We start from the raw sequence: 22,403 nt of genomic DNA on the forward strand, positions 1-22,403 counted from the left end.
ATAAAATATTGTTTACAAAAAATAAATGAAAATAAGTGTGAAATAGTTATCTATAAAAATGGTGGTAAAATTAGAGATAATGAAACCTGGACATATGGAGGAAAGATGTTGAAATTGTAAAATCATTTAATTATCTCGGGGTGTTCTTTAAATATACACTTCAAAAAAAGTTGGGGATATTGAAATGCAAATGTCTATGCAGGTTGCGATATGATAAATAGCCATGGACATTTGATATGCTTTGAGAGTATGTTCACAGATGAAGAACTTATCGCCCCAACAGAACCACTGAGCTGCACATGCGACACGCAATAGCGCCATACACGTGGGAGGGGTTCATTGTCAAATTTGACACTTCAAGGAAGGGTTGATGAAAACTGCCGCGTGCTGCTTTATCTATCCATGTTTGCTTTCCTATCGGTTCTTGCATACGATTTGCTGTTTAGCGTATCTTTGCTTTAGTGTGTTACGTTTAATTTTATCGGGAGACGTGTTCGTCGACGTCAACGTCAACGGACAACACTGCAAGAATTGGCCGTGGCAGTCCAAGAGGAGTGGGTCAGATTACCCCAAATCGTGATTGGACGGTTGATTAGGAGCATGCCACGTCGAATTGCTGAATGTCTGGGGATTGGTGGAGCAATTACTCATTATTAAGACAAAAATCAAAAATGTCCATTTTCACTTTTGACGGTGTATCTCTTTGCAAGTGAAATGGGGGCCGTCAGATAAGCCGCCCATATGAACTGTTTATGTTCATGTGTAGCCAATTGGCCTGTTATTAACATACACTGCATTTCCGCAGTTTTGTATTGTTTCTGAATATCCCCTACTTTTTTAAAAAAATGAAATGAAATGAAATGGGGTTTAACGTCCTACTGTTCTGCTCCTAAACTGGGCTAATGAAGACGGGCATACGCCATACAGTGTGCTATGAGGGAAATTTTGCCCGGGCAGCGGCGCTACGGCCTACTCTTATATTGAATTTCAACTGCCAAGGGATCTTTTACGTGCACGCCAATATGTACACGGGACCTCGGTTTTTCGTCCCATCCGAACGACTAAACAGCTGTCCTTGTCAGGCACTTTTTTTAAGAGTATATAATGGTCTATTCAGTCTTACCCAAAAGACACCTGCACAACCAGCTTCTACGGCATGTTTTGGTTTACGCAAAGCATAATCCAGGAATATCATTTTGACTTGCAAACTTCAGTAGCCCTATTTAACACCTGTATAGTCCCGTATTCAATTATGGGATTGGGGTGTGGGGTTAGCATTCTGCAGATGACCAGGAAAAAGTAGAGTTAATAAACCTGGAGCCCAAGGGGAGGTCAGCCTAGCTGAAAAACGTACCAATTGTCTTTTATTTGGTATCAATGCGTGAATATCTGGTATCATCAGAATGTGAGTCTGTCGGGTAGCTTGGGGTGGGGGTGGTATTGCACGCCCAAAATTCCATGCCCCCCAACTAGGCTAGATTAGCTCAAAAGTGTACCACATGAAAATCGTACTGCAGTGTACCGTACATCTTTAGGTATTACAAACACACTCTGACAGACATTTCTAATCGTGGGGTACCCCTGACAGACCTATGTATCCCTGCCAAGAGTTATCTAATTCCCAGACTACAGCTAGGCTAGATTAGCTGAAATCTGTACCACCTAAATGAGTTTTGGAGTTGTTCAGTACCTCCACAGGAATCATGAATGACCACTGCCAGACAATTTGTGCGGTGGGTTACCCCTAACAGACACGCCCCAAACTGCCACGCCCACAACTAGGATAGATTTCATACATGAATTTAGACTGCAAGATTCAAAATGTACAAAGTGTTATATGTGTTTCTACTAGATGTTACTGTCTATAAAATAATGATTAACTACAATATTACCTTTGTAAAAATGTAATACATAAAACATTAATATGTAAATATAGAATTTGTGCTCATGATTTACAGAAGGAGAATGGGCGGGGGATATAGCAATATTGGTAGAAATAATAGAACATGTAAATCATATAACTGTGATGAAATTGAAGACGAGTTTTATGCTCTGTTAAATTATTCATCTTATCAGAGAAAATATCGAAAATTACTATTGGTTAAACTAAATTGGAATTGCTATTAAAAAGTACCAATGTCAAAACTCTAAATAATTATATATTATGACGATTAATGTCTAAAAGTAGTTATTATTATTTTATATGAATTAAATACTATTTATATGTTCACCTTCCATCACCTTATTCTAACATAATGCACCTTTGATAAAACTATTATATCAAGAACGCCCAGCTGTTTTTCTGCCTCTTGCATAATGTACCTTTAATATGATATAAACTACATTGGTATTGGTATATTTATGTAAACAACGGCTTAAGCCATAATAATATAAAGAATTTTCTGTGTTTTTTCGTATTTTTTTGTATTAAATAATCCGTAGTGCGAATATCATACCGATATAAAGGGATGTACATTATGTAATGTACCTTTATTTAATAATATAAACTACAGGAATTACAATAGTGGTCAGCCACTATAATGTATTACATGTACAAACAAAACACAGAATGTACATTTATTTCTAAAACGACAATACACCGTATATTGAATATTATGCTGAAGCCATTTCGCATTTTGTGGATTTATGATTTTTTGTTTTTGATTTAATGTAGATTATGAGATTATGATTAATGTAGTAAAATTAAGTCAATTTGTTTTTTGTCGAGTTGCACTTTTGTGAATAAAAATAAAACCAAAGGCGTATGACAAAAGCCTTTATCTGTATGTTTATTATCTACCTCGGGGATCACGTGGCTAAGTGGGTAAGACGCTGGCTCGCTAGCCTGGAGGTCGGGTGTTCGATCCCTGCATTGGCCGAGAAAGTTCACCCAGATTTTCCGGCGTGGTTCCCCCTTGTCAGTGATGTAGGATAGATGGCTTGACAAGGACAGCTGTCTAGTCGTTCGGATGGTACGAAAAACCGAGGTCAAGTGTACACATTGGCGTGCACGTAAAAGATCCCTTGGCAGTTGGAATTCGATATAAGAGTAGGCCGTAGCGCCGCTGCCCGGGCAAAATTTCCCTCATAGCACACTGTATGGCGTATACCCGTCTTCATTAGCCCAGGTTAGGAGCAGAACAGTAGGACGTTAAACCCCATGTCATTTCATTTCATTTCATTTATTATCTCCCCACGAATGGATTAACCCATATGGTGGACGTGGGGCAGTTTTCTAATCTACTCTCTCCAGAATGAAGGTTTTGTTTGCATCGGTGGAGATTTTAACTCACGGGGTGGAGATCAGGCTGATGAGTATAATTAGGCGTTGATGAAGTACCACAAAGATCTGTTCTAGACAACACAGAAAACAGTTATGAACACAATTTGTTAACTTTCTTTGTGACACTAATTTCTGTATGTTAAACGGTCGTATTCCCGGACAAAATGATTATACATACGTCAGTACAACAGGTAGATCACTCGTCGACTATGTTGTTGTTCCACATGAGCAGCTAGTCTTTATTCAGATTTTCAAGTTTGGGGAATGCCTGAACTGATTCAACGTTTTGACATAGCCGTTCCGGAAAAAAAATACCCGATCATTCCTTACTCGAGTTATTAAATCAATTTTCAAGCAATAACACACGGGACTTTTGGTAATCCTTTGATAAAATAGGTATCGCGAATGAGCGAAAACGTGCAATTCCACTGGAAGTGCTCGACTCTGACGGTCGACTTGTGACGGACACGGAAACGGTTTTGAGGCACTGGAAAGATAATGTTTCTCCGCTATACAATATCAATCCTGATTTGAGTGAATTCGACGAAGAGCACCTGCACGGTATACAAAATCAAGTGTTTTCATCTATTGAATCAGAAACTGTAGAGAATTGTGGTGTACTTTATAAAGCCATCTCTGTGGCTGAAATTAAAAATGTAATAGATGACGCTTTGAAAACAGCGTAGTCCATGAAAATTGGAACATGAGTTTTATAAATCCCATTCTGAAAGCAAATACAGACAAGCATGTGCCTGTTTATATACAGACGTCCTAAACGCTAGAATTAGCAAATGGTGTGAAAATAATGAAAGTTTTGTAGAAGAGCAAAATGGCTTTCGCAAAGACAGAAATTGCACTGACCATTTATTTTCACCCACCAGTGTAGTTAGAAACCGATTCAAAGCTAAGCAATCCACATTTTGCTGTTTTGTGGATATGAAATCAACCTTCGATAACGTAAATAGAGACTGTTTGTGGTATAAAATCCGAAAAACGGGCATAAGTTGTCCATGTTGTAAAGGCACTATAGAACGATGTTAGGTGTTCTGTTTGTGTAAATGGTCGGCTTACTCCTTGGTTTGATGCAAAAGTGAGCATTAAACAGGGCTTCTCATTGTCTCCACTACTTTTTTCTATCCACGTTAACGATCTAGCTACAGCTATAAATGACTTAAATTGTAGCGTTGATATTGATAATTGTATGTTGGTATTTTTTTAATTGCACCGTCAGAAGACAAATTGTAAATTATGCTAAATGAAATTAGTTCTTGGTGCTACAAATGGCGTTTGTCTGTAAATCAGTCAAAGACTAAAATTGTACATTTTAGACCATCTACATGGCAAATATCGGCGAGAATATTTACTATTGGAAATTTAAATATTGATTATTGTAAAGTACTTAGGATTATGGCTAGATGAGCATTTGGATTTTAAATTGTGTGTTAATGAACTAGCCAAATCAGCAAGCAGAGCTCTGGTGGCCCTTTGTTCAAAAACACTTCCAGGCAAGAGGATTCCCATATAGCATATTCACTAGACTCTTCGAATCTTTGGTTCAACCCATCATTCTCTATGGGTCTGGAATTTGGGGCATTACTGAGCACCATAAATTGAACAGTGTCCAAAATCGAGCAATGGAAGTCTTCCTGGGTCTAAAACGAAACAGCCCAAACTTAGAAGCTAGGGGTGTTATGGGATGGACTTGGTGAGAGAACAGAAGTACTGAGATTATTTTGTCGTTTGAAAAGTTTACCTAGTAGCAGATTAACTGTTAGTAATTGGTCACCCAGGCGAGCTAAATCTTGGGAAAAGAACGTGCACGCCCTGATAGAAAAAATCTTAACATTAGTCAAATATGTAATGTCGAAACTATAAATAAGTCTCATTTAAAACCTTTAAAGCGTCATTTATTCCAAAATGATGAGAGTAAATGGTTCCAAGAGTTATGGAATGACAACAAAACCTCTAATGGCAACAAATTGAGAACCTATCGTTTGTTTAAAAATGATTTGAAACCTGAACCTTATGTTTTAGTTAACAATCTCCTACGCCATGTACGTAAGGCCATGTCATTATTACGCAGCGGTAGCTCTGAACTAATGATACTAAAACTAAGATACAGTCATCCCCCACCCCACCTATTTGTCGATTATGTCCGTTCTGCTCAGAAATTGAGACAGAAAACATTTTAATAGAATGCAAAATGTACTCCGACGTGCGTTATAGACCTTTTAGAGAAATGCATAAGATAGAAGTAAATTTCTATAAACTGTCTCTAAAAAAGGAAGTTATTAGTATTTTGTCTCGTGATATCAACCCCCCAGTATGATATGCAATTTTATATTTGATATGTTTCAAAGGAGATCCCGCGGTTTTTAAATGATATATGATAATATTTTATAATATGATTTTTTATGTAATATTAATCTGTATTTTAGAAATATATAGATATCCAGTGTCCCTTTATGGTCGGGCGGTGTTCTTTTTAATTAAGTTTTTAACTGAATTATGAGATGTAAGTGTACACCGTGTGACACTTTAATAAACACTTCTTCTTCGTCTTCTTCTTCTGTAAACCACATTTCTGTGAAGCGAGCTATAGTTTTAATCCTATTGTATTTGATAATCCCCATGCTTGACTGCTCCTACAATGAGAACAAGAGCTGGGGGCGGGGCGGGGCGGGGCGGGGGGGGGAACATAACGGGATGAACCCTTTGATACGGCAACGATTCGTTTATTGTACAAGCTCTAAAACTATGGAATATCTCTCCTTTGAATTGCGCAATGACCAATATATAGCTATTTTAAGAAAAATTGAAAACTCGTGTATAGGCTTTCAGTTGATATTGTGAATATATTGTATTACATTGGTGGCTAAGCGGGTAAGACGCTGGCTCGCTAGCCTGGAGGTCGCGGATTCGCTCCTTGAGTTGGCCGAGAAAGATCAAGATTTTCCAGCCTTGTTTCCCTTGTCAGTGGTGCAGGGCGGAGGGCCTGACAAGGGCAGCTGTCTAGTCGTTCGGATGGGAGGTAAAACCGAGGTCCCATGCCATTGTGCCGCTGCCCGGGCAAAATTTCCCTCATAGCACGTACAGTACATGTACATGACGTATGCCCATCTTCATTATCCCAGCCGGAGCAGAATAGTAGGACGTTAAACCCCATTTCATTTCATTTCATTGTGTGTTTATTTTTAATTTCTTGAAAGTTATTTGATTTATTTTAAAATAATTGCATCATTTAGATTTGATCAATTCATCATTATTTTAACAGGTTATTAATAGATATACGTTTACCTCATACTATATTGTTTCGTTTTTCATCTTAAAAAGTATGTGTTTTATTTTAAATAATTTTATCTATCAAATATTTTGTTAAAATTCCTTTGTATATAAAGTGCATCATAGAGCTTTTACTGAAACCAGTGCTATATAATTATTTTGTAATAATATGAATAAAGACCACAACGGTCAGTAAACAAACATAATGACGTTGTTTGATATTGCCTTTACGCCAACTCGCCTGTTACTATATTGCTTTTTTTGTTGTTGAATGAGAACAATGGCTTCTTCGTTCGATAGGATAAAGATCTAAGCCTACTTTGAATTATTACAACCCTACTGCGATTTTTCTACGTACATGTTTTTATGAAAAACCGGTTGAACTTCTAAACGACAGATTATTTTTCTTCCTAGAAGTTAATAAGACCTTCGTTCGAGATTTTATCTACCCGAAACGCCATGAGGAAAAATATTTGATGTATTTTTCAAAATATTATTTTTTATCTATGGGTGTTAGAAACATTTATTAAATATTCGTACCTATCTAGCATATAGTTACGACTGGGCATTAATCGACAAATTGTGATTTTACATCCTCGAATGCGTGCACCCATGGAAATCAAGAAGACGAAGATTCGGGGTAATTGGAAACTCTTTTGTCTGGGGAAAATTATGCATGGATTGTACACATTAGAACACAAATACAATAGAGTAATAATGACCCAAGAAATTAAATTAAATGGAGTTTAACTAACTAATGTTCTGCGCCGACTCGGCTAATGGAGGCGGGCAAATGCCATACACTGGGGAATTTTGTCCGGACAGCGGCACTGCGGCCTACTCTTATTTAGAATTCCAACTGCCAAGTGTTCTTTTTTTTTTACGTGTACGCCAATGCATACGAGATCTCGGTTTGTCGTTCCATCCGAACGACTAGACGTTTATCTAAAGACATTCAATTATTACTTTTATGAATTTTCAGATATCTCACAGTCTCGTGTAACAACTTTTGGTCTTCGAAGGAATTATCAGTGAACAGAAATTCGGCTGTGTATCTGTTATCGCTGGTTACTTCAGTCCGTTATACAAAGGGATAACTCTTATTGTGGGCCGTGTATCTGTTATCGCTCGTTACTTATGTCAGTTATATAGAATGATAACTCATGTTTTCGGCCGTGTATCTGTTATCGCTCGTTATTTCTATCAGTTATGTAGAATAACTCTTGTTTTCGGTCGTGTATCTTTTATCGATTTCTGTCAGTTATATAGAATAACTCTTGAAATCTCGTTACACATCGATCGTAACAATGATCTCTGTGATAAAATTATATTTGGAATGTGTTTAACCAGTTCTATCATATGGTAATGACTGACACCAATATTGTTCCATTGTTGGAATGGATGAATGAATGAATGAATTGCTTAATGACATGCCAGTGCCAACCGGGCTATATTACGCCAAACTACGGTGATCTCGACGAGACAAACCAAATAATAATAACAATAAAACAGTTATATACACATAAATAAAACAAATATCACAGACAATATAATTAGTAAATAAGATCAAATACAAATATCACACATCCTTTTTGTATATGCAATGTATAAAATGTTTAAAATGTACAGGGAGCCACGGTGGCTAGGTGGGTTAGACGCTGGCTCGCTAGCCTGGAGGTCGAGTGTTCGATCCCTGCATTGGCCGAGAAAGTTCATCGGGATTTTCCGACGTGGTTTCCCCTTGTCAGTGGTGCAGAACGGAGGGCCTGGCAAGGACAGCTGTCTAGTCCTTCGGATGAGACAAAAAACCGAGGTCCCGTGTATAGATTGGAATGCACGTAAAGATCCCTTGGCAGTTGGAATTCGATATAAGAGTAGGCGATAGTGCCGCTCCCCGGGCAAAATTTCCCTCATAGCACACTGTATAGCGTATGCCCGTCTTCATTATCCCAGTATAGGAGCAGAACAGTAGGACGTTAAACCCCATTTCATTTCATTTCATTTCATTTAAAATGTATAAAATACAATCACATTATGTAGAGGATATTTAACCTACCCGAGGTTGATATGACAGAGAACACGCGGGCTTCGCCCAAGTCTTCTGTATCAATACGAGGGAGAGTAGGTTTATATCCGACATATACAACGCCATTTCACCCTTAAATTTAATGGGCTCTTCTATTAAAAAGCAACAATGATTGGATAATTGCTCGATAGTTTCCGCCAAATAGCGAAAATTACCGAAGTAATCACGTGAATTTTTTTATTTATGCGTCGCCATTTTGGAGTAATTGAATTGAAAGCAGAAACAAAATGGATAGTAATATGAAGTCAGACGATGGAATAGATGTGAATGTATGTATCGATGAGGATCAATCCAAAGCCTGAAGAAAATTTGTATCAAAATGCAGTCTTTTCTGATAATGCTGACAGTTAAGGATTTAACCGACTGTTTTAAGTGGACTGTACCCAAAAATACTTTACAAAGGAACTCTTGGGCAATAAATACTTTCAAGTCTTGGAGTGTGTGGAGAAATAATCGAAATGTGGACGGAAAGAAAATTCTAAAAGATATCTTAGACATGGAGTATGGATAACCGATTTAAATATATGCCGTTTAGTACGCCGTCTATTTCCGGTCCTGGATGCTACAAACTATACCATAACAATTTTTAATTGTCAAAAGAATAAAAATTTATTTCTGTGTTCTTTGTATTATTTCGATCATCTACGTCATCAGCGGTTGATATGAGCCGAATATCGACCTGAGATGACGTCATCAGCGGTTGATATTTCATCCTGTCATGACGTAATCAGCGGTTGATATGAATCGAATATATCAACCTATGATGATGTCATGACAGGTTGTTATGCGATATAACTGCTATGGACATCAAAGAAAAAGCTACCGCCAGTTGTATAGAAAAAAATTAGAAAAATAAATGAGCATCTTGGTTCAACAAATTTTGCAAAGTAGATCTTATATGTATTATATACTGATGTCCAAAAGAAAGTATACACACTAAAAGTATGACTAAGTTTTGTTTAGATTAAAAACATTTGATAAAGCATTACTGAGTTTGTCTCTTGCGTCCAAACTCAACATTTCTAAGCAAACTAAAAATGTGAAACAAATTGACATTCTACCCAAATACCATTGACATTTTACCATGGAAAAACGACTTTGGTTGATGCAGCACAAAATTCACAGTGTATACATTCTTTTGGACATGAGTATAGTTGAAAGATCTCAAGACACTGTTCCAGTGCTTGTTTATAATGTTGGATAAAAAATATTTATAAGATAATCATAGCATTCATAAATGGGGAGATCTTTTGGACATGCGTATAGTTGAAAGATCTCAAGACACTGTTCCAGCGCTTGTTTATAATGTTGGATAAAAAATATTTATAAGATAATCATAGCATTCATAAATGGGGAGATCTTAATTAAGCGGACTTTAATATATACATGATTATGGGAAGGGGTGGGGGCAACAAAGATTAGGACTCCTAGTGATTATTTCCCTTGTCTCAGTACCGTGCTTTGCCAATATTTAGCAACTCCCCCCTCCCCCAGCCCCCCCCCCCCCCCCCCCCGCGGCGCTACCTTTTTTGGAAATAAGAATGAGGTCAGATTCCTTTGACCGGGCGTAGCAAAAAGTTGAGATGACCAACTCCGTTCAATATATTGCTATCGAATGATTGTGATATGATGGACTCTCTGTGGTTATAAAGATTATGATCATCGGAATGAAAAAGGTGACATGTATTCTTGTGTTAGGATTAGCGAAAACCCTGTAAAATTAATTGTATGGATAATTAAAATATTTGATGCAAGAGCTAAATCTGTCTATTGCAGGTCTTTTTTTAGGCCTGAAATGTATCTGAATTATTAATTAGACATTAATTAACCTATCCAGACCATAATCAACTCTAGATGGCATCGCTAGCCAGCGATCTTTAGTGGATTGTGAGCCGATTTACTGCATAACTTTCCTTCGCGATTTAACCCTTAAATGGATAATCGAGACTATGCTGTTTATCGTACTGACTTTAGTAATGATGACCAAGGCTAGGAGGAAATTCAATCGCTTTGTTCTCGGTTCATAGTGGATCAATTTGAATGAAATTTTCAGCAAATTGCCATTACATTATCTAGTTTTTAACTATTATAGTGAGAACTGCCAACTCGTTATCGAATCTCCCATAATGTATCTTTACAAATTTTTATGAGTATACATTTCATATTTTCCTCACATGATTGCGTTCATTTCACAGACGACCGGTGTTTCGGTACTCGTTATCTTCTATCTGGCTACATAATCTGTTTATGTATTTCCTTTTACAATGGGGGTATAGAGGTTAAGGGCAAGTGTGCACAGGGCGTGACAGCAAAAAATACATAAGGGCTGAGCATACCATTGGTTACGACAACATCCTCTAATCAATGGTGTACACGGCTTCACTTAGTTATCACTGTCGCTGTCACCGTCGCTGTAACTCATCTTAACCAATCAGTACAAGGAATTCTGAGGCGGGTCTGGGAATTTTGAAAGCGGGGGGGGGGGCGCAAAATGAGGGCACTGACCGCGGAGACGGGGAACGCCGCTGAGAGGGGGGTTTTGGGAGTCGTGGGGGTCCCGCAAGAAAATTATCCGTCATTTCCTTGCATCTATAGCCATTCCAAGAGCTATTTGGCTGATATTTTCGTCTAAGTAAACGTTCGGAAATCGTTGAAAAAGAGCCTTAATATCGTTCAAAAAAGCCAGTTGAACATTGACTCGACAATTGTCAAGGCTAGCGAGGCATTATAATGGGAAAAAAGACGAATCTATTCCTAGCCACTTCACTATTTAAGTCTTGTAACTTGTACGGTGTACTGTCCACACATGACACAATGCTACACCAAGTTGCACTCATGCGCGTCGGTGATGGGCATGGGTGTACACGCCGCAGATTCCACAAGATGCTCTCAATTGATGTCTGTCTATAGTCACTCTATAGGATTAGGGCACAGTCAGCTAAATAAAAAGAATTCGTTTGAAAGTGGAAGCATTAATTAGACCAGACTGGTGTGTTTGAGTCGATGCCTCGATGGTTTGAGTCATTTGGGAACGGACATATTTGGGTCTGAGAAAACGCACTTTCAGCAGTAAAAAAGGGCACTGTCGAAAATTAGGGGGGATCCGCCTCTGGAATTGTTTTGACATAAGCCCATCCCTTCTTCGTTAGAAAACTTCAAAATAGAGAATTGGATGTGACACACCAATTTTACTAGAATCGTTTCCTTGGGGTTTCTTGTTTTTGTTCTTTTAGACCACTGTCATTCATATTGAGATTATTTTTTTAATGATGTTTTACACAGGATTAGAATTAAAATTAGATTAGATGGAAAGATTTTTGTCTTACTAATATTTACAGGTGGTGGTAGAAAGAAACATCCACATAAGTCATGGAGAGAGTTACCTTGAAAAATTATTCAGTGATGATAACAAGAAAAATACAGTTATTAGGTGTTGGTAGAGAGAAAGCGAAGGGATTTAATCTAATCATGGTATTTTATGCTGTCGTGACTGGGTACAAGTAAAATGCAAATTTATGAAACTAATATTAATGTCTATGGATATAAATTCACACTTAAGTGCTGTTTCCTTTGTTATTCAAAGCTTTGATTTTATTTTCGTGGTTACTGTTAATTTTGTTTGTTGAGTCACTAGAAAATTGGGTTTCTTTTAGACTTCTTTTTTTTTATTCCAAACTTATTTTTTATTTTTATAAATGTGGAGGTAAACTAGATAAACAATATTGTACACTTCTTTTTTGTATATATGTCTTATGTCATTCTTTGCCTATATGATAGGAAAATTCAATCATTTTCGTATTTGTAAGATAACTTCAAGTTATGAGTTAAATCTTGCCTGGAAGTTAACAAGTGTTGTTATTTTTTTTCTATTTAAAGTACTTTATTATACTGAGTGTTTGGTGGTCCTCAGATCTACTAATATTTACTTGAAACACCCAATAATGGGTCTCTGAACACTTTAAAATATTGAACATGTGAACTTGAAACGCTCAACTGGTCTCTGAATACAGTAAACAGAACTGAACGTGTGTGAAAATAAAGGCCCTCAGATTTTAGTAATATTTACTGGTGTTAATGTGTAACTTTGGTCCTCTTTTTGTTGCAATACTTGTAATATTTATGTGAGTGTTATGCTGGTCCCCATATCCCCACCCCTTGTACTTTACTTCTCGATACACAGTTTCTATTTTCAGCGCCCCCTGGCAAAATTTTCCCTCAAAGTCCACTATATGATGTATGTCCGTCTTCATGACACTTCACGACAATAATTTTTGTTTGTGGGTAACTCGTGTTGCTTGGTCCACGCCACACATCTATATACAACTATACAGCACCGGATATGCTCTCGTTGTAAATATTTCAACGTTGCAATGCATCAATTGGAAGTCTTCGAAATACATCATATAGATCAACGTCTGTAAATATACATGTAGAATACCCAATATCCAATATTTAAGTAAGACTCAATATTTGAACATTTTAAAATCAGTGCATAAGTTATGTATTCTATGGTTTGATGTGTCATTTTGTATTGACCGAAATTAGAGGCTACTGTCTGATTCATCGTAAATTTTAAACGGATTTCTTCGATTATGAACAAACTACTTAACGTTGGTTATTATAAACTTACCTGTGTGTTTGTAATGAACTCCCGTTCGATAAAATCCATTGCACAACTAATTATCACAACGATGAAAACAAGTTCTCTCTTGAAAAATTGAAATATCACAAACTTTTCCCAGAGAAAAATACAAATATGGAAGATGGTTACGTCACTCTGCGGAAGATATCATTTCGTATTAGGGGTGACAGCATAGGAAATTCAAGTACAATTACGACAAGAATCCATGACCACTCGGACCAAAGATCACTCGGTTCAAGACCAGTCGGACCAAGTGATAGACCACTCAGCCCAAACAAATAGACTACTCGGACCATACAAAAAGACTATTCGGACCCAACAGAAAGACGACTCGGACCAATAATAAAATGTTGTTTTAATAAATTGATAATTGCGTTTGTTTTAATATAATTACTCGAACCAATAATAAAGTGTTATTTTAATAAATTGATAATTGTGTTTATTTTAATATGACTACTCGAACCAATAATAAAGTGTTATTTGAATAAATTGATAATTGTGTGTGTTTTAATATGACTACTCGAACTAATAATAACGTGTTGTTTGAATAAATTGATAATTGTATTCCAAATCGCAAAATATCGAGAAACACACTTGTAGTCACGTTTAAAAAGGGGCATATAAACGTCCGGTCTTCGTATTATTATGTGCTGTTTATATTAACGCATCAAGGGCGGATAACTTGAAAACGTGTCTCCCCCCCCCCCCATATATAGTAACCCAGGGGTTAGTGGGGTAGAACGGAATGAAACCACTGGGGATACCGCGAATGTGGAAAAAGTAAAATTAGGCTATCAGACAAGAACAGTATACCCGTATATGTAGAAACTGTCAAAAGTCTGGACATACCGAGTCTCATTGCAAGAGTAAAGAAAAATTAGATTGATATTTTTTTTTGGCACCATTATTAATTAATTTTAAAACTAATCGTTGATTTATTTACGTACACAAAATTGAACCAAACAACTCTAAATATAAGAATTCCGTATAAGAATTTTTTGCTTCTTTGTATTGTGATTTAATAATAAATAAATAGCATATTGTCTAGCCTTATAATATAATTTAATTGGTCCGACTGGTCTTGTTTTGGTCCGACTGGTCTTAGTCCAAGTAGTCTTTGGTCCGAGTGGTCTGGATACCTACGACAATTGGCATTGAGTTTGAGCGTTCGCACACATAACTACCCGCATTCCTGTATTTAGTTACCGTCTTTTACATTCTAGTAAAATCTCTGCAAATTTTATAGCTTTACTTTTTGAAATATTTTGTTCTAATTATTTGATTAGCGACTCGGATGGTATTATTTACTTTTGAACACGCATGCCGCACAAACACAACTATACATTCGTTTTACGGGCTTTATCACACTTCGGTCAAAACTGTCGAATCGAGAATTAATGTTCCGCTTCTTACGGGGTCATACGGGCTTAGTAGCATTATATACCCACCCGGGCACCCAATACGGCAATAGACACGCTGAGGGCTGCCGCAACGCGCTTAAAGATGTTACTGAAGCGGTTATTATTCGATCGAAAGAATGCGTATAAAATTAAAAATACACTCAGAGAATTCGGAGGTAAGCTTCATGATCCTTGTTAAATTATTTATAACATAAGGAAGATAGGATATTTATAGTTTATTCATGACTTTATTTTTACGAGTATCCGTGCAATCAGTGATATTTTAATTGTGAAGAAAATTTGATAGACTGGCGATCAATGGTTTCCATATAAATCTCCTATGTAATTGCCTTCAATTGATATTTTTCGTTGCCCAAACCCATATACGATCAAAATGATCGCGCTGTCAAACTATCTTTCAATGTTAACCAACCCCCGCAACAGGTATATTGGATTCGACCAATACGTCACGAAGACATTGTTGACATCGACTCTGTCGAAATTACAAGTAAATTTTAAAATTTTTCAAGAGAGAAATTGTTCTCATCGTTGTGATAATTAGTTGTGCAATGGATTTTATCGAACGGGAGTTCATTACAAACACACAGGTAAGTTTATAATAACCAAAGTTAAGTAGTTTGTTCATAATCGAAGAAATCCGTTTAAAATTTACGATGAATCAGACAGTAATTGACTCATTGACTGAGTACCGGTAATTCACAAAATACAAAAATAAAAAAAAACCGTATAGAATTGACTAAGCAGGTGTAAACAACTGCTGTTCAATTTGAACTGTTCACATATTTGACCAAACGTAATTAATTAGAAATTACGATAGGTTGTTTTTTTTTCAAAAATTGAATATATTTCATGTTCTATATATAGGAGCTTTTACGGGTTTCCCTTTTGATGTCATTTTCAGTCATGTGCAGACCCTGGCCTTATTCGTAGACTGAAACCCATATTTTTGTGAAAATAACTTCGTACAGTAAGCTTGTTTTACATAAATGAAACCGATCGCCATTTCTACATACGTGTAAGGTTTACCAACCGACGCCAGAAACGATATTTACAAAAACTTTGATGTAGAAAAGATACGACAAGTTTACCAGACCCATAATGGGCGTATGCAATTGAGGAAAACAAGTGGATGACTGATCCGTGTTCATGGCCCAAACTAGAATTTGGGCAAGTTTATTATGCATTTTACAACCAAACAGATGTTATCTATTAATTACAGGTCTGTTATGACAAAAGATTTAAATGGTCTATCCTATTTACATTCAACAGCCGACTGGACAGTACATGCGAGGTCGTCTGCTTTTGCGCTGCATGCTATACTCTACAAAAAAAACACGGTACTATGTTGGTTCTTGAGGCAATCGACTAAAAAAAATTCCAGCTAATAATACTATAAATAGTATGCAATATGCAAATAGGACAGTCAGTTTATCTCCACTGTCGCAACCAAGAATGAAGAACGATACATTTGTGTCCATTTTATCAATTTCTAATTCAGTATTTGGTTTAGAGAACAACTGTTGAATGCAAATATATAACTGGACTAGGTTCATTCTATACAGAATTATTTTTTACAGCGTGATTATTATTTGTTCTTTTTTTTTAGATGTGCTACGATCGTGCTCAAATTTTAATATTGTCTTGAATAATTCTTTTGTGGACGTATATTGTCGTCGCCCCTGTCCGTCCGTCTGTCAACAATTGTTTGTGAAAACTCTACAGGTCACAATTTTTATCCAATTTCAATGAAACTTGAAATATAGGTTTATCACCCTAAGATCTTGGTTCCTTTCGATATTGGCATGGATCAGACTGTCACTTCATGGATTATGGCCCCTGATTGTACGAAAAATTATGTTTTTAGCTTGTGAACACTGTAGAGGTCACAATTTTTATCCGATTTGGTTTAAACTTGAATGTATGTTTATAACCCACAGATCTCAGTTCCTTTCGATATTCGCGTACATCGGACCATAACTTGCTGAATTATGGCCCCTGATTGTACAAAAAATCGCTTTTTTAGCTTGTGGACCCCATAGAGGTCACAATTTTTATCCGAATAAAAAAATCGTGTGATTATATCACCGTTACACCTTAAAAATGGTTGAGGTTGAATTTCGTAAAAATCGGACCGAAACTGACGGTCAAAATGGCCGCCCCTCGTTTGCAAATAGTGTCAAAATATTGCATATCAGCTACTATCAGGGTTGTGGAGCCTCTGGAGGTCACAATTTTCATCTGATTTTGATGAAACTTGAAATACATGTTTATAACCCAGAGATCTCGGTTCCTTTCGATATTCGCGCATATTGGACCATAACTTCCTGAATTATGACCCCTGTTTGTACGAAAAATCGCGTTTTTAGCTTGTGGACCCCATAGAGGTCACAATTTTTATCCGATTTACAAAATCGTTTGAATATATCACCATTACACCCTAACGATGGTTAAGTTCGAATTTCGTAAAAATCAGACCGAAACTGATGGACAAAATGGACAACCCTCGCTCGCAAATAGTGTCAAAATATTGTGTAACAGGGTTGTGGATCCTCTGGAGGTTACAATTTTTATCTGATTTTGATGAAATTTGAAATGCATGTTTATAACCCAAATATCTTGGTTCCTTTCTATTTTCGTGCATATCGAATCGTAACTTCCTGAATTATGGCCCCTGATTGTACGAAAAATCACGTTTTTATTTAGCGTGTCCCTCTAGAGGTCACAATTATTATCCGATTTAAAAAAACGTTCAAATATATCACCGTTACACTGAAGTTTGTCTGAGGTTGAATTTTATGAAAATCTGACCAAAATTGCCAGACAAAATGGCCGCCCCTCATACCCAAATAGTGTAAACATCTGGTATATCAAAGTTGTGGAACCCTCTAGAGGCCACAATTTTGATCCGATTTTGATGATACTTGAAATGCAAGTTTATAACCCAAAGATCTTGGTTCCTTTCAATACTCGCTCATTTCGAATTGTAACTTCCTGAATTATGACCTCTGGTTGTGAAAATCGGGCCAAAACTGCTGGACAAAATGGCTGCCCCTCATATGAAAATAGTGTAAACATCTGGTAAATCAAGGTTGTGGACCCTCTAGAGGTCACAATTTTGATCCGATTTTGATGAAAGTTGAAATACATGTTTATACCCCAAAGATCTTGGTTCCTTTTGATATTCACGCGTATCAGATTGTATCTTCCTGAATTATGGCCCTTGAATGTACAAAAAATCATGTTTTTAGCTTGTGGTCACAATTATTATTCGATTTAAAAAAAAAAACATTCGAATATATCACCGTTACACCGTAACTTCCTGGATTATGGCTCCTGATCGTTTGAAAAATCGCAATTTTAGCATGCAGATTCTCTAGAGGTCACAATTTTTTTTTTCCAATTTTAAAAACCGTTTAAATATATCACTATTCCACCATAATAAAGGTTGAATTCGAATTTCGGGAAAATCGAAATGAAACTGCCCAACAAAATGGCTGCACTTTGTACGCAAATTGTGTAAAAGTATGCTACGAAGGTTGTGGACCCTCTAGAGGTCACAATTTTTATCCGATTTTGATGAAACTTAAAACATATCTTTATATCTAAAAGATCTCAGTCCCTTTTGATATTTGCGCATTTCAGACCATAACTTTCTGGATTATTGCCCATGATTGTACGAAAAATCGCGTTTGTTTTTTAGCTTGTTGTCTATCCATCTCTTGCAAAATGTTGGCGTATACTGCCTGGCAGCCACTGGTTAACATCTGTTTTCAAATTTGGTGTGACACATTGGGTTTTTTAATATCACACGTTACGCAACCTTCCTTTTCGTAGTTACACCCTTTTCCTGTTCTCCATCAATCGGTCAACTTCTAAATTGTTGCTGGTTTAATACATATAGTTATATTTGTTGATATTACAGATAGAGTAAGAAGAAAACTAGTACCAGGACGTTGACCTAATCTTTATCTATCTGAACAAAATATGAAACCAAACTTATTTGTAAAGAAATCATCGGTACGTACAGTATCTCTGAATCATTATATAGATTTTGTTTAATCATATTTTTAATGTAATTAAAGTGCTGGCTCACTAATCAGGAGGTCTCAGGTTTTATCCCAATGTTGGTCAAGAAAGTTACGCTGGATTTTCCAGTCCGGTTTCTCCCTGTGTCAGGGGTGCAGGTCTGGCAAGGACAGTGTCTAGTCGTTCAGAATCTACTGATGTCATGGCCTTTATATACTTAAGGAGATTTAACCTTTGAGAGAGAGAAAGAGGGAGGGAGAGAGAGAGAGTTTAACTTCCACTCTATGCAAACTAGGTCATTTCGGGACTAACATGATATAACCGTTTAGAGAAAGAAATGGGGTTTAATGTCCACTCGACATGAACTACATGGAGGTCATTTCGGGACTAATATATGGATCAATTTTATGTCCATAATTCGCTTGCACGTAGGGTCTTTAGCTGTGGAAGGAAACCAGAGGACCCGGTGAAAAACACACAAGCAGGGAATCAAAACCACAACACACTCAATGACATACCTAGTGATCTAACACGCACATTTTAAACAATTTGGCCAGCCCCCCCCCATCCTGAATCTTTGAACAATACAGGAAACTGATGATTTTCCGACGTGGTTTCCCCTTGTCAGTGGTGTATGTTGGAGGGCCTGACAAGGACAGCTGTCTAGTTGTTCGGATGGGACAAAAAAAAATGAGGTCCTGTGTATACATTGGCATGTATGTAAAATATCCCTTGGCAGTTGCAATTTGATATAAGGGTAGGCCATAGTGCCACTGCCCAGGCAAAATTTTGCTCATAGCACACTGTATGGCGTATGCCCATCTTCATTAGCCGAGTCAGAGCAGAACAGTAGGATGTTGAACCCCATTTCATTTGCTTATATTTTACAGGAAACCAATGATGTTAAACCATTTTATCAGTGTACAAATTGTAATGAACATTTTGAACAATGTGATGACTTTGAAATCCACATCAAATGCCATGTTACACAAGAGAAAACTTGCCACAACAATGGTAATGTCGAAGATGAAAAAACTACATGTAATGATGTTGTAACTATACATCAATGTACATTGTGTGATGAACAATTTAATTTTTATTCAGATCTAGAGAAACATAGTAAAACACATTTAATGGATGTCACACCTTTGGAATCTTCTTTGAATATAGGATGCTTATCTATAGTTAATGACACTATGGAAAACAATTTGTGTCATAAATGTCATGTTTGTAGTAAGTCATTTACTCGAAGGAGTAGTCTACGGCGACACATGAGAAGACACACAAATCAAGAATCTTACAAATGTGGAGAGTGTAATAAAGTATTTAATACAAAACCCTCATTAATGAGACACTTACTGATTCACACCGGAGAAAAGCCTTTCAAATGTGATGTTTGTGGTAAATCATTTAATCAGACTCGTAGTCTGAAGATCCATATAAGGTATCATACTGGTGAAAAACCTTATAAATGTGATGTTTGTGGTAGAGCATTTACTCAGAGTAATGATGTAAAGTTACATAGGAGAACTCACACTGGTGAAAGACCTCACGAATGTGAAATTTGTGGTAAGTCATTTCACCGTAGTACTAATCTCCACACACATATGATATCTCACACTGGTGACAAACCATATAAATGTGATATTTGTGGTAAGTTGTTTGGCAGGAGTAACACTCTACAGTCACACATCAGAAGTCATACTGGTGAAAAACCTTTTAGATGTGAAGTTTGTGGTTCAGCATTTAGTGACAGAAGTGTCTTAATTCGACACAGGAAGGGTCATACTGGAGAGAATGTTAATAAATGTGATGTTTGTGGTAAATCATTTAGCAGGAAATATAATCTACAGAGACATATTGTTAAAAATCACACTGCAACATAAACTGTTAAAAATCAAAACTTTACATTAGCTGTTAAATATCACAACTTGACATAAAACATGATCAGTCTAATTACAGAAGAAATGTTAAAAATATGTATTGTTAATTTATCGGCAATTGTTAGGTAATAAATAAGTATGAAAAATTCTTTGTGAAGAATAGATTGACTTATTATTATTATTATTAGTAGCATGGGTTGTTGGGGGTCTAGTGGTTTAACGAGTAAGCGTGAAATCACATGGTCTGTCATTGAGTCAAGTGGTGTGGTTTAAATTCCACGCTTGAATGTGAGCAGGAGTAGAGTCGTTTGTCCAACCTCGTGGGTTTTCTCTTTTCTCTGGGTCCTCCGGTTTCCTCCCATATGTTAGTCCCTAAATGACATAGTTTATGTTGAGTAGACGTTAAACCCCATTTATCTCTCTTTCTTTTAGTATCATATTTTTCTAGGACAGAGATCTATTCTCGAAGTATGAAGTACATGTAGATGGATCTCTGTGTGCAGAATGCCTGTGTAAATCACTGGCATGACATTAAAGGTCCATTCACACCTGAAATTCAAAATTCACTTACCTCCACTGCACATTGAATGGCATTAGCCAGTTTTCATTAGTAATATTACACTTCATTCCATTTGATTTCTATTTTGATTATAAATCATCTACATGTATGTATTATTTGTTTATATTCTGTTTACACAAACATTTAAGTTTTTGGGTTTTTTTGGGTTTTTTTTAGTTAGTTACATCTGTATAAGGTGCTAAGACTCTACTCTTTAAATAGAGTTTATTAAAGATACATTATGGGAGATTCGATAACGAGTTGGAAGTTCTCACTATAATAATTAAAAACTAGATAACGTAAAGGCAATTTGCTGAAAATTTCATTCAAATTGATCCACTATGAACCGAGAACTAAGCGAATGAAATTTTTGCCTAGCCTCGGTCATCATTACTAAAGTCAATAGTTAAGCAGCATAGTCTCGATTATCCATTTAATCGTTTAATCGAGAAGGAAAGTTATGCAGTAAATCGGATCACAGTCCACTTAAAATCACAGGCTAGCGACGCCATCTAGAGTTGATTAAGGTCTGGATAAGTTAATTAATGTCTAATTAATAATTTAGATAACATTTTAAGCCTAAAGAAAGACCTGCAATAGACAGATTCAGCTCTTGCATAATGTATGTTTAAGGCAAAATATATGTCATATTTTAACATAGTTGGTGATCACTTAGTTTTTTTTTAAATCTATATTTTTCTATATGTCATTGGTACACCATTAATAAATCATTTAACCCAGAAGTTTGTTAATTATTTACAAGTATATATGGTGGTTCATATCTTGTGCAATGATACAGTTAAATAATACCATATTCGCTTTTGACAACTCATATTTTGTAACTTCAGTACCCACATAAGATGTACCTAGTTAAGGCAAGATCAAGCCTTCTTTCGAAGATGCAATACCCCATGCAAAGCAGTTAAATTTTTTTACAATTCTATCAATGCATGTAGCAATCAGTAATGGGAGGAAAGACCCTTGTAAAATATCCAGTTTTCGGACGCATTTTGCTTTAAAAAATTTGCCTTAATTTATATGTATTGTGCCTTTGATGATTGGAAAGCTTCCTAAGAAACCAAATATTTATCACTGCGCAATCAATTAAATTGTGGTGGCATCTGCACTCCTTTTGAAAAATAAACCAACCACCACCCACTGGATCACACAAATGGTCTTGTAAAGAGTAAGGTTAGTCTTTTTAAGTTTTTGGTTTTGTTC

The 22,403-nt window shown here is 36.5% G+C and overlaps 1 protein-coding gene across 1 annotated transcript; it reads left to right on the forward strand.

The window, feature by feature from the left end:
* The first annotated feature begins 12,986 nt into the window (after positions 1–12,986).
* On the forward strand, positions 12,987–21,915 carry LOC126830066 (zinc finger protein 239). Its single transcript, XM_050560285.2, has 3 exons — positions 12,987–13,107; positions 18,637–18,731; positions 19,631–21,915. The coding sequence occupies exons 2-3, from the start codon at positions 18,699–18,701 to the stop codon at positions 20,624–20,626; spliced, it is 1,029 nt and encodes a 342-aa protein (XP_050416242.2). The 5' UTR covers positions 12,987–13,107; positions 18,637–18,698; the 3' UTR covers positions 20,627–21,915.
* The last annotated feature ends 488 nt before the right edge of the window (positions 21,916–22,403 follow it).

This window comes from Patella vulgata, chromosome 1 (assembly GCF_932274485.2).
Source record: "Patella vulgata chromosome 1, xgPatVulg1.2, whole genome shotgun sequence".
In the NCBI taxonomy this organism is placed as follows: domain Eukaryota; kingdom Metazoa; phylum Mollusca; class Gastropoda; family Patellidae; genus Patella; species Patella vulgata.

Coding starts and splice junctions, on each gene's coding strand:
- LOC126830066 (XM_050560285.2), top strand. CDS start 18,699: ATGAAACCAAACTTATTTGTAAAGAAATCATCG. Junction 18,732..19,630: donor TATTTGTAAAGAAATCATCG/GTACGTACAGTA, acceptor TATATTTTACAG/GAAACCAATGATGTTAAACC.